We start from the raw sequence: 14,000 nt of genomic DNA, 5'->3' as shown, positions 1-14,000 counted from the left end.
CTAGAGAAAGGATGTGAATGCCTTGGAGAGTGTCTAGCGGGGGGCAACCAAAATGATTAGGGGTCTGGAGCACATGACCTACAAGGAGAGGCTGAGAGATTTGGGCTTGTTTAGTCTGCAGAAGAGTGAGTGGGGATTTGATAGCTGCCTTTAACGACATGAAGGGAAGCTCCAAAGATGTTGGGAAGAGGCTGTTCTCAACAGTGTGACAGAGGGCAGAATGAGGTACGATAGTCTCAAGTTATACTGGGGAGAGCTAGGTTAGATATTAGGAAAAACATACATTAGGAGGCCAGTGAAGCACTGAAATGGGTTATCTAGGGAGGTGGTGGCATCTTCATCCCTAGAGCTTTTGAAGTCCCAGTTTGACAAAGTCCTGGCTGGGATAATTTAATTGGGGTTGATCCTGCTTTGGGCAGGGGACTGCATTCAATGACCTCCTGAGGTCTTTTCCAGCTCTGTGATTCTATGCTAGTTTTGTCATGTGTCAACTTCTCAAAATTGTATTAAAGTTAAAATTCAATAATGGGCTTGATGAGCATTTTAAAACGTCACTAGTTTTTCATGTAATTCTTCACTGCCAAGAAAGACAGATTTACATATCCGGTGCCTCATTTGCAAAGTCTTCTTTCGAAAGAGCTTCTTTTGAAAAACAAAAAGCAGTGGAGACATGGCTCTTTCGAAAGTAAATCCCATCTTCAAAAGAACCCGTCTTCCCCCAAAAAAGGGGACAAAAGGTCCCTTTTGACGATGGGATTTACTTTCAAAAAAGCCTCATCTACACTAGTTTTCTTCTTTCGAAAGAAGAATATGCAAATGAGGCACCAGATATGTAAATCTGTGCCTCATTTGCATTTTCAATTCCCTCATTTGTATGCCTCTTTCAAAAGAGGAATGCAAGTGTAGACACAGCCATAAAACACAATCTTGGGATCTCGGTATACCACCTGGTCTGTGTAATGTGTGAAAAAGAAAGAACCAATGCTTACACACTTATCTTTCACACAAACACTCACACACAACATCTATTTAAATAATGTAGATAATAATTTATATGCAATTCACAGTATGTAGTAATTTCTCTGTGTGTGTGTGTGCACGTGCGTGTACCAAATTCTTTTCTCACCTCTGATAATGCAAAAACGTCCTAAAGATAGCTTCATTATCTCCTTGAGGCATCACTCACACACGTGGGGGAATCCTCCAGCCGTGTAGAACTATCAGACTGTCTCATACTGACATTCCTGAAGACCACCACCACCACACACACACACACACAGGAAACATAACGGAGAAAGAGGAAGGACCCAGGATGTGTTCATTTTGTTGGCACCCAGATGGCTGGATTAGCTTCTTGGGGCTCAGATTAGCCAGTGCAAATTAGAGCTGCCCTCCGGACTGTGTATCTCATGCCCTGGATCCAATTTAGATCAAGCACTGGGATTTGGTGACCAGAGCGGTGGACACCCCATACACTTTGGCCCCTCCCTCTTGGCTTGTGCTGTGTGCAGCTCCACCAGTCTAGGAGGTCTGGTTCCTACATAGGCAGAGTATTCGATATCTGCCTCCGGCCAGTTGAATCAAACAAATAAAAACAGCATTTGGAAAATATTTATTTAACTTGCTCAAGTCAATGGAAATTAAGATGAGCACAGAAAAATCAGAAGTACACTGAGATAAAACATTTAGAAGGATGTGAAAGAGCCTGGCTCTTCATGCGGCTATATTGATATATTGTGGCTGAGGAGCTTAACCAGAATTTTCAGGTACTGTTTATAGTTGTTGTGGTTTTTTTTCTTTTATTATTTTAAATTCAATGTGTAAGGAATGTGGCAGCAGGAACACAATGCTGCTGAAGGCTGGGAGGAATGTGTCTCCCAGAGATCATTTGCATGAGAATGCAAAGGTGTGCATGTGATACCTTTCAGGCTAAGCTAATGGGTAACAAGTAAGCCATGAGATTTTGTCTATTGTAAACACATTGTTGTAAAATCACAATTTGTGCTGACACTTAGTGTGGGAGTTGTGGGATCTCACCAATGCTCTGGGTTGTTGTGAGGGACAGGGCAGTCACCATAGCTGCATAAGACATTGATTACACAGGGCTCCCTGGTTTAAAGCATTGTAAGGCAGGATGGGAGGGGTATTGGTTGAGTCAGCTTGCTGAGTGCTTTGGCCTTGCCTATGTTTTGGCAGGGGTGTATGGGGGGAGTAGTATTTCTGTTGTGGGGGACTTGTCATACTTCTTTGTGAGTAGTAACAGAGAAGTGGGTCTGTCCTACAAAAGCTCACCTAATAAACCATTTTGCTAGTCTTTAAAGTACTACTTGACTGCTTTTTGTTTTCTTTGTGAGTAGTTTGTCCACTTTGGTCCTAACCTGTCACTCAGCTCTCACTTGTGGCTCCAAGTAGCTGCAGCATGTGCAGCACCCACACCCTGGGCAACAGCTTTGACAGGCTGGCCAAACCAGGTGAGGGTAACTGATAGGGCTCAAACCATCTGTGAATTTTTGGTGAATTTAGGGATGTGCCTACCCAGCATGCAAAGTCAGTTCCGGCGGACTGGGCGGAAGAGATCATTTAGATCCAACGGCCAAGAAGGTGGTTCTGCAATGCTTTGTGGAAAGTGAAGGGCTTGACAAGGCACAAAAGACATCAAGGCCATCCACTGCAACCAAAGAAGTTACCAGTCGTGATGATTCTATGTACCACTGGTGCCTGGCTTCCAAGGTCGAGAGAGTGGGATTGCTCCTGCGCAACGGCTCTACCACTTAAAAAGCTTTCACGCACAGGCCCTGTGCAAATCATCATATCACCCAAGTCCTGCGGCAATGGGGGAGGGGCGAAGCAACAGGTGGAGGTTACCACTGGGAGTCATAGTCCCAATCCTGCACGTAGGCGGCCTGTGGACAAGTGGTCGTCCAGCTCTGTACCTGGGGCAGCAGAGTTGCCCAGCAGCATCCCAGGCATCTGAGCAGTCCTCTTCAGGACAGCACCGCTCACCCTAGTAAGGGAGGGGCCTAGAAAAGGTGGCCTAAAAATTGCCTGCCCTACAACAACAACTGGCCAGCAAGCCATGGCTGGCAGTTCAACCCTACTTGCGGTCGAAACCAAAAGAAAAATTTGAAAAAGCTTACCATTGGTGTATGGAATGTTCATACTCTCATGGATCAAGAAGCTGTTGCAAGACCTGAGAGAAGGACAGCTCTCATTGCTCGAGAACTAGCCCGCTACAACATTGATATAGCAGCATTAAGTGAAACAAGATTGGCTGGGGAAGGTTTCTTGAGTGAACCAGGAAGTGGTTATACCTTCTTCTGGAAAGGCAAGACTGAGACAGAGGATAGAATACATGGAGTCGGTCTGGCAATAAAAACCTCACTGATGTGTCAACTCCCAGACCTTCAAGTGGGTATCAATGAAAGATTGCTGAAACTACACTTCCCACTAAATGCCAAACGTCATGCCACCATCATCAGTGCATATGCACCCACTCTAACGTGCCCTGACAACTCAAAGCAACAGTTCTTTGAAGATCTCGACAGACTGATCAAGGCCACACCTGCAACAGACGAACTACTCCTGCTTGGAGATTTCAATGCCTGAGTCGGGGCTGACAACAAGAACTGGAAAGGAGTAACTGGGCCACGACGTGTAGGCAAAATGAACAGTAATGGGCTACTCCTTTTGAGCCTTTGTTCTGAGGACAACCTGACTATTACCAACACTCTGTTCCGACAAGCGGATAAATACAAAATGACGTGGATGCACCCTGGGTCTAAACAGTGGCACCTGATAGATTATGCCATTGTCAGAAGGCAAGACATCCAAGACGTACTGATCACCAGAGTAATGCAAGGTGCAGAGTGCTGGACAGATCACAGATTAGTCAGGATGTCCCTTCAACTTTACATCGCTCCCTCTCGGCACAAATGCCTTAAGCATGTGCGACCTGCTTTTAACATAGCCAAATTGAAGGATGCTCAATGTTTCAACAATTTTCAGAAGAGTCTCGATGACAAACTAACATCCCACAGTCAACTGATTGGTACTGTACGGAAAAGTGGGATCAGTTCAAGCAGATGATGACTGACACAGCAATAACATCGCTTGGACCAAAGAAAAGAATACATCAGGATTGGTTCAATGAGAACCAAGAAGAAATATGTTCAGCACTGGAAGTAAAGAGAAAAGCCTTTATTGAATGGCAGAATGACCCCTCCTCAGTCTCCAAACGGGACCATTTCAACCACCTTCAGAGCAAAACACAGAAAGACCTCCGTCAGATACAAGACAGCTGGTAGGAGAGCAAAGCCAAAGAAATTGAGCACTATGCTGAGACCCACAACTCAAAGATGTTCTTTAGTGCTATTAAGACTGTCTATGGACCCTCTAAACCAAGGACTACTCCATTGCTCTCATCAGACAATACAACGCTGATCAAAGACAAAGAGGGCATCAATGAAAGATGGCGAGAACATTTTAGCAACCTCCTTAACAGACCATCGACCATGAATAAAAACATCCTCAGTGAAATTCCACAACAACCCACCCTGACAGATCTTGGCTTTCCACCCACTGCAGATGAGATTAAGAAAGCTGTTAGCCAGATGAGTTGGACCAGTCATGTCAGCCGCATGGATGTCAACAGAATCCCTCACCAGCTTCTGTATGGTGAACTCTCCCAGGGTATCCGGCGTACAGTCATCCATGGAAATGCTACAAGGATACCATCAAAGCCAGTGCAGTACAGCAGTATCAAACCTAGGGACCTCAAGGACGCCGCCAGTGACAGAATACAGTGGTATGCAACAGTAAGAAAATATCTGCATTGCCTTTGAGGAAGACCACTGCCGTCATCTACAAGAGGCACGCGAACGACATCACAGAGCATCAGCAATGCACAACCCACTGATTGCGAACTTCCCATGCACCATCTGTGGCAAAATGTGCACCTCTAGAATTGTCTTATACATTCACCAGAGGGCACACCATGAGACCAATAACAGATGATCTGCACAGATTTGTCATCATTGGATCGATGGACTACCATTATAGCTATAAGCCTGGTTTGACTAGCCCTCCCCACCTGTTGAAAGCTAGAACTGAATATTAGGGTTTTCATGAAACTCCACACTGGAGATATTAAGAGCTGAAATCACAGAGTGGCAGCTGAGGCCATGCAGAGCTGAAATTACAGAGTTCTGCCTCAGGGCAATCCCCCAGCGGCACAGCTGGTAAGGGAGCAACAATGGCAACTGGCGGGCGGCTGGTAGGAGGAGCGGCGGATGACGACGACTGGTGGGAGGCTGGTAGGAGGAGTAGCCAGCGGCCAGCAGGTGGCAGTCAGTGGATGCTGCAGACAAGTGGACAGCTAGTACTGCCCTGGTGATGTATCTGTGGGCTCTGGGTCCAGGACTGCACTGCGAGAGGTATACCCTGTAACTGTGTGGGGGGTAAAGGCCAAGAGCCCCAGCAAGAGACTTGGTTCTATAGCGTATGGGGATGGTATCTTCTTAAAGGGGTTTGTCTCTCCTTTGCTTAGATATACTGCATCTGTCACAGTAAACTTGGGGTAGGTTATTGTCATTAAATAAGCTGTTTCTGTCTTAGACTCTGTGCTTGCGACGGGGGGTGGAGGGAGAACTGCCTTACAGGCACCCAGCAAGTAGGGTGAGATTGTCCCAGGCTACTGGGTGGGGGCTTGAGCCAGTTGGTTGTATCCTTGACAGGAAACCCCCTAGGAGCTGAACCCAGCCCTTCTGGTAGGCACCTGGCGTTAATAGAAGGGTTACAAGTGTATTTAGAATTTGGAGTAGACGTTTAGGGCTGGTGACAGACTTGGAGACTGAAGTCCTCTGTTTAGCCACAGAGCTAAGTACAGAACAGGTAATAGAAAGGCAAGCCTCCACTTATGGCTGCACCCAAACCCCTTAGTTCTGAACTGAAGGCACCACCTATAGACACAAGAGAGGCCTTTACTGAGTCCATTTAGTCCTGTTCATCTCAGCAAGAGGAATAGCAGCTTTTGCAGTGAGGACTCTTGTCTGCTAGGAGACCACCTAGCTCAGTGGCAAGTGGGGCCGACAGCCACCGGAGGCTCAGGGGCAAGGGAAGGGGCTGGTTCTCTGCCCCCAGAAGGGACAGGACCATGGGTGGAGGGGCAGGGCTTAGGGCAGTCAGACCTGGGAATCCCCATGCTCCCTGAGAGCTGCACACAGAACAGCAGCACAATGCTCCGTGGTGCTTCAAAGGAGTTCAGAGCTGCAGCCACCACTGCTGTTAGGCCAGGCATTGGGGAAACTGCCCCCTTTGCCCCACCCCCACCCCATCAGTGGGCCTGAGTCAGGACTCCATTTTACTGGGGTCACCCAGGCTGGCATTAAGCTTGCTCAGGCTCAGACCTGAATCTGAAGCCAGAGCCCCACTGCCTGGGGCTGAGGCTGAAGCTTGGAGACTTCAGCCCTCAGAGAAGGGCCCCATCCAAGGCTAAAGCCCTCAGTCTTCACTTCCCCTCCTCCCCCACCTGGGGTGGTGGGACTCAGGTTAGGACGCAGGGTTCAGTCCCCCTCCTTGGGAGTCCTGTTACAATTTTTGTTCTCAGAAGGGGTTGTGGTACAAAGGAATTTGAGACTGGCTGAAGCTGATTTCATGTGGGCAACAGCCCTGAATGACTGTAACATGAGATATGTTGGGATGGGCAGTTGCACATGTTAGTAAGTAGTCTTCACCTTGGAAACCGACACATGCACATACATAAGCAGACACTGACTTCATGAATACCTCGCTCCTTAATTAATCAATAGGAAATGGCCAACTCTTGCTCTGAGCCAAGTACGCTACTTCCAAAGGACCATGTCAGATGTGTATGGCTGTCCTTCAGTAAGGAGGATTTTCCAGCTTCACAAGTAATTTCAGCCAAGCTCAGCCTCAAATGTGTTGTGTTTTCAACATCAACTCAGCCATGGCTTAAAAGACCTAAATTTAGATGTGTCCACTGCAACTGAAAGCCAAGCAACAGTTCATCCAAGGTGCCCATTTTAGAGTTCTATGGGTGTATGACTGTGTATCTATAATCTATTTACCAGCATTCCTACTCCGCTATGTGCCTGTTAATAAGATTAGAAATTGAAAAGCTTGATAACAATTGGCAAGCATATTTCCCTCTCAGCTGGGTTGGCTTTGAGTCTCAGGCAGGGCTTGAAGAGCACACGAAGGAGTGAAGTCAAGAACCCTCTGCTGGAATCTGTGCTTGAAAGTGCAAATGGAAAAATCCCGGCCGTTGTGGGACAATCCCTTACAGTTTGTTTTTGCCTGCATTTCTTATGCGGTGGGGCTGGGAAATGTTTGGAGATTTCCATATTTATGTCAGACGTATGGAGGAGGTAAGTGCATTTTATGTTTCTTGATTCCCTCTCAGAAGGGTGCAGAATTGGTTCAGAAAATATTTAACATTGCAAAAGCATATTGTCTGTGTCAGCATCTCACCCATCTGATAGTTTTTTATATTTAAGAGGGGGCATTATTTAGATTGCCTGGGCAAGAGACATAAAATACACTGGAAAGCCCCAGCAAGTGATATGTTCTATATCTTTATTTCCATTGTGTCCCCAGCGTAATTCTTTTTCCTGATTACTGCCCTGATTCAATACAATACTATTCTTCCCAACCAACCTCTCACAATACAAAGCAGAACAAGAGTTTGTATAAAAGGGCAGATTCCTCCGGTGCTAATTTTTTTAATTCCCCTGCTGCCTTACTTTCAGAGCAAGTTCAGTTCCTTATGGTTTTGTATATTTGGATTCAAAAAAGCAACCGACAAGGGAAGCTATTTACAGTGATTTAATTAAGGGCTTAATGATAGTCAGTCATGCTGTTGCCATTAATGCAGTTCTGTTATATAAAATAAAGTCTCATTTTAAAAGATTGACAACTTTGCTACAAAAGTGCCTTGAATTTGGTAGAAACCCCTTAGTCAATGGAAGTGCTACAGCTAAAGTCTTACAAAAGGCTTTGAAAAGATAAATTAAATTTGTCTTGTTTCAAAAAAAAGTTCATTGTGGTTGCAATGCTGTATTTTGCACCTCCTCCAAACTAAATAACAAAATGCCAAAAACAGACTAAAACCCAATTTCAGATGCTTTTCTGCACTTGGAAATCAAAAATCATATTAGGAGGTTAATTATAGAGAAAACTAGCCACCACCTCTAACCTACTGTGATTAGCTTTAAAGAAATTCGTAGAACAGTTCTATTCAACTTATTTATGTTGCATCCATCACCATAGTACTGGAATCCACCCAGACTAACACCTGTTTCTTTCTTCCCCCTCATCCTTTCTTCTCCCCAGGATGTAGCGTTTGCAAACTCTTTTTTAACTTTGGTTTGAACGCAAGCTTAATCCCATATGCACTAGGCAATCAACATGTGCTGATAGCTGGAGTGATTGTTTAAAATTGATGTTTAGCTAGATTAGATTATTTCTTCCATAAGCTGCGTCTACACGTGCACACTACTTCGAAGTAGCGGCACTAACTTCGAAATAGTGCCCGTCGCGGCTACACGCGTCGGGCGCTATTTCGAAGTTAACTTCGACGTTAGGCGGCGAGACGTCGAAGTCGCTAACCTCATGAGGGGATCGGAATAGCGCCCTACTTCGACGTTGAACGTCGAAGTAGGGACCGTGTAGACGATCCGCGTCCTGCAACATTGAAATTGCGGGGTCCTCCATGGCGGCCATCAGCTGGGGGGTTGAGAGATGCTCTCTCTCTAGCCCCTGCGGGGCTCTATGGTCACCGTGGGCAGCAGCCCTTAGCCCAGGGCTTCTGGCTGCTGCTGCCGCAGCTGGGGATCCATGCTGCAGGCACAGGGTCTGCAACCAGTTGTCAGCTCTGTGTATCTTGTGTTGTTTAGTGCAACTGTGTCTGGGAGGGGCCCTTTAAGGGAGCGGCTTGCCGTTGAGTCCGCCCTGTGACCCTGTCTGCAGCTGTGCCTGGCACCCTTATTTCGATGTGTGCTACTTTGACGTGTAGACGTACCCTCGCAGTGCCTATTTCGATGTGGTGCCGTGCAACGTCGAAGTTGAACATCGACGTTGCCAGCCCTGGAGGACGTGTAGACGTTATTCATCGAAATAGCCTATTTCGATGTTGCTACATCGAAATAAGCTATTTCGATGTTGGCTTCACGTGTAGACGTAGCCATAATGACTTGGTCCAATGACCTCTGATGTCAGTGGGAATCTTCTCCTTTATTTCAGTGGGTTTTAGATCAGGTCCTAACCAAGCATTTAAATAATACAAGTGGCCTGACACTGTATTTGAAATGTAAAGAGAATATATCAGTTGGAGGGCTGATGTATAATTAACCCCTGCTGGATTCTCAATTACAAATGAGTCAGAAGGCCAACCTCTTCCTGTTTGAAAGAGATTCCTGAACATTGACTTAACATTACAGATCACCTCCCTGCTCTCCTTAGTTACCTTTAAGTAACAGGCTTTTTACTCTACTGTAACAAAACTAACTAGTTAAGTTTCTCTTATGGAGCCCCACAGTTGTAAATCTTGAGTGTAGACAATGACACAGTGTACCTGTGATCAATTAATCCAGCCCAAAGAAAAATAAAATCCATCACACAGCAATATGGATTTTCTGCAAAGTACGGTTTTCAGCAACCTAAATGAACAGCTTTATAACTTTAGCAACTGCTGCATTTTTCGCACAAGGGTTGCTGTTTAAGGCCAACTATGTGGCTGACACTCTGAAACACAAAATTAATATCGTTCTCTTTCCTGAAGAGCACAGTCTAACGATTCTTACCACAGATTCCTACAGTCTTCCAAGCCTATTACCATCCTTATTATAAATGTATTCTCTGCTTCTCCTCATTTTTATCCAGAAGTCTTGACCCGAACAACACAGAAGGAATGAGTTAGTTCTTTCTAAAGGGTGGTGCAGTTATTTTTCTGAGGTTGGAATAACTTATCAGTTAAGATGCCTATTAGAGTTTAAGCCAGTACTTGGCAGCTAACCCATGTATAAATACAATTATCAAACTAAAGATATGGTGGCATGAGTTGATACTGAACTCAAATATAGGGACATTCATACATAACAGATACAGCCCCAGCCCATGACAACAGAGGGCAGATCCTTGTTTAGAAGAAATCAGTGGAGCACCAACACCTTTAATGAAGCTATGCTGATTTATACCTGCTGATGATCTAGCCCAAGGTTTAATTTTGCAGCCAGAATTGGCCTGCCCGAGAGTTAATAGGCTGCTTGGATATGGGTTCAGCTCATTACAAGGAGAGGGGATAGATGCAAACTTTGGATCCAACCATAGCTAACTTCATAATAATATCTTAATAAAATAATAACATAACTGTTTGCAGATGATACCAAGCTGGGAGGGGTTGCAACTGCTCTGGAGGATTGGGTCAGAATTCAAAATGATCTGGACAAATGGTCTCAGATAAACAGGATGAAGTATAATAAGGACAAGTGCAAAGTACTCCAATTAGGAAGGCAGAATCAGCTTCATACATGCAAAATGGGAAGTGACTGTCTAGGCAGGAGTACTGCGGAAAGGGATCTAGGGGTTATAGTGGACCACAAGCTAAATATGAGTCAACAGTGTGATGCTGTTGCAAAAAAAAGCAAACGTGGTTCTGGATGCATTAACAGAAGTGTTAAGAGCAAGGCACAAGACATCATTCTTCCACTCTGCTCAGCACTTATTAGGCTTCAACTGGAGTATTGTGTCCAGTTCTGGGCACCACATTTCAAGAAAGAAGTGGAGAAATTGGAGAAGGTCCAGAGAAGAGCAACAAGAATGATTAAAGGTCTAGAGAACATGAGCTATGAGGGAAGACTGAAAGAACTGGGCTTGTTTAGTTTAGAAGACTGAGAGGGGACATGATAATGATTTTCAAATACCTAAAGGAGGGTTACAAGGAGGAGAGAGAAAAATTGTTCTCCTTGGCCTCTGAGGATAGAACAAGAGGCAATGGGCTTAAACTGCAGCTAGTGAGGTTTAGGTTGGACATTAAGAAAAACTTCCTAACTGTCAGGGTGGTTAAACACTAGCATAAGTTGCCTAGGGAGGTTGTGGAATCTCCATCGCTGGAGATATTTAAAAGCAGGTTAGATAGACACCTATCAGGGATGATCTAGATCATGGTTTCCAAACAAATTCCAGGGTGGGTGTGAGGTGACCCAATGCCACCATCATCCCCCCACCCTTTGCTTCTGGCTCTCAGCTCCTGCTATTTTATGTGGATGACCTGGCACAGCCACTATAAAAAGTAGGCAGCTGGTGAAGACCCAAGTGCACAGGTGAGTGGGGCGGGGGAAGGAGGATGGGGTTAGATGTGGGGCTGTGGGTGCCTGGCTCAAGTAAGCGGGGGGATGGGGTAAGAGTGGGGAGCTGGTGGTGTCTGGCTTTGTGAAAGGGGGGGAAGACGAGGGGCTCAGGCGGGCAGCTCCGAGAACTTGTGGGGCTCAGGAGGCCAGCCAGCTTGCAGGATGCAAAGGATTTGGGTGGCTGGCCATAGCAGCTCAAGGCTCAGGCTGGCGGGCAGGTGACTGACCCCAGCAGCGCAGGACTCAGGCTGACAGGTGGGTGGCTGGCCCCAGTAATGTGGGGCTCGGATAGCTTGAGCTGATGGGCAGGCAGCTGGCTCCAGCGGCTGGTGAGCGGGCAGGGGCCTGGCCCGAGCAGTGCGGGGCTCAGGTGTGTGCTCTGGAAGCGCAGGTCTGAGGCAGGCAGGCAGATGGTGTGGGCAGCCCAGGTGGTTGGCATGGGGCTCAGGCAGTGGCCAGCTGGGGCTGCACCAGGCACCCTCAAGGGGTCAAGAAAAATTATTTGTGCTTATTTGTAATTTTAAATCACATTTTATATGAAGTTTTTGTGTTTATTTTAAATTACAAATTGAATTTTTTGTTCGAAGGGGGGTTGGATGGTGGTAAAGAAGAGGTGGGGGGTGAGGGTTTCTCAAAAATCAAAAGGGGAGGGGGGCTGATGTTGATAAGTTTGGGAACCACTGATTTAGAAGGTGCTTGGTCTGGCTGTGAGCACAGGGGAGTGGACTCGATGGCATCCTGAGGTCCCTTCATGTTCTATGATTCTATGGTAACTGAAATTGGGGGAGTGTTTGGTTCTGGGCTTTTGGTTCAGCCCTGTCTCTGGCTCATTGTGAAGTAGAAGGAAAGTCCCTAGCTACTTTACCGCATGACATCATGGCATACTGCAAATCCAGCTATAATGAAGCTGTCTGGTTAAAAAAAAAAAAAAGGACTTCACATAGGATCTGCTCCCAATTCGCTTGAACAGAAGACTCCTGGGGATTTCACTGCAGTTCAGATGGGCCCTAGTAAAGGTCCCCACTGAATCTATAAGGACTGTTAAATTTCTGATATCTCCCTTTCAAACCGGGAAGTTATCTAACACAAGATGCAAACAAAGGAGTTGTTAATCAAAGCAGAACCAGGAGGTAGGAAATTAATTCCCTAAATAATACGGATTATTGCTGTGGTTATTTCAACTTCTTTGCAAGTAACTGTGCAGATTGCATTCATTTTCATTGCAGAGCAGAGCCCATTGCGAGGAATGTTAATGCTGGAGATTAAATTCCAAATAATAGATATTTACGTAAATATCTTGGCTTGCTGTTAAAACCAGGAAAGGCTTCTCAGAAAATCTGGTTTTGACTTAGTCAGCAGGCCTTTCTGAGGTGAGCTCAAAGTCAAAGGCTGGGCCTTCGTCCAGGAGAAACCTGCAATGAGACCCAGCCCATTCAGTACTGTTGAGCCTCCCTGACGAAGAGAATCTGTTCTTTCCCCTCTTTGCCCTCTGCAAGGAATCAAGTCAGCCTGTCTTTCTTTCTGTCTTCCCCTTTGCACAGACCCTTGTCTGGCTCTCACACACAGCAGGGAGTGAGTACGTCAATATTTAGTATCCAATGATCTATAAACACCCAGGTACAACATGACATTTAAAAGCGGGATCCAGGAAACTTGATCCAGCCTGCACGTTTACATACACACCACACCACCCCATTAGTTACAATTAAGCACTTGGGTGAACCAGGAATCCTTAGAATTCCAATTCTAAATGTATGCATTCAAAGCTGGCTTGGTGAAAGTACATAAGAGTGAGGGACTCCAGTTAAGGAGCTTTACTGCTTCTGGTTTCAACCAAACCTGAATTAACATGGGTAGCTTAATGCTTTAAATACCCAAACCTTGCTGGGATATCCTTGGGAAGCCCATTTTTTTTGGCAGGGTAGGCTCAGCTACCTCATTGGAAGCTTGCTGGTCAACAGCTCACACTTATAAGTGCATATTCCCTCTGCTCCTGCTGGACGGGTCATATCCTGTGAGGGGCTGACCTCTCCCCATTCCCATCATCTTCAGGGGGCTCAGCACGTCTCAGACTTTGGCCCCAGCAACATGATCCAAACCACTAAGCAAGGCTTTGTCGGCAAAATAAGATACTAGTAAACGGACGAGTCACATTATTTTGGATGCTGATGGGGGGAAGGAAATTGACCAGTATGTGGGAGAGCATGTGCAGACTGCCAGTCCAGCAGCGAGTACCAGTTCCAACCACTGCTCTGGGGGGGGGCTAACCTGAGTCATAAACACTGCCACACTGGCACCTTTCTCCCACTCAGGACTGTTACGGTCCCAATTACCCCTCAAACCACTGAGCCCTACTTAAGTAACAGCGCACACGTTTTAGATGTACTGCCCTGAGAATCCCTTCCTGTTAGAAAGGGGCCTGACTCAAAAAAATCAGGGCTCCATGTAGGCACGTCTAGTGGCTAGGTGAGGATTGCAGGAGAAGCGTCTCCTCCAGCCACACCACTGACTAGAACAACTGCCCTAACGCAGTCAGCGTAATCACTACAGGTTGCCTATCCCTCCTCTGGCACCCTTGGGACCCGACCAGTCTTGAACAAGGGAATTTGCTGAACAAGGGAGGTCCTCTGCCTGTGC

The 14,000-nt window shown here is 46.2% G+C and overlaps 1 protein-coding gene across 4 annotated transcripts in view; it reads left to right on the top strand.

Moving 5' to 3' along the window:
* Window positions 1-7,259: 7,259 nt before the first annotated feature.
* SLC6A20 (solute carrier family 6 member 20) overlaps window positions 7,260-14,000 on the top strand; it is a 41,090-nt gene continuing 34,349 nt past the window's right edge. For 3 of the 4 annotated variants that reach the window (XM_074988255.1, XM_074988254.1, XM_074988253.1), the window contains exon 1: window positions 7,265-7,385. In XM_074988255.1, the coding sequence (XP_074844356.1) occupies window positions 7,265-7,385 (121 nt within the window). Of the gene's footprint in view, window positions 7,386-14,000 lie in introns of all 4 variants that reach the window. The other variant, XM_074988256.1, reaches the window with a different exon arrangement.

Source organism: Carettochelys insculpta, chromosome 2, assembly GCF_033958435.1.
Source record: "Carettochelys insculpta isolate YL-2023 chromosome 2, ASM3395843v1, whole genome shotgun sequence".
Taxonomy (NCBI): domain Eukaryota; kingdom Metazoa; phylum Chordata; order Testudines; family Carettochelyidae; genus Carettochelys; species Carettochelys insculpta.
This window is presented reverse-complemented; position numbering and strand designations above follow the sequence as displayed.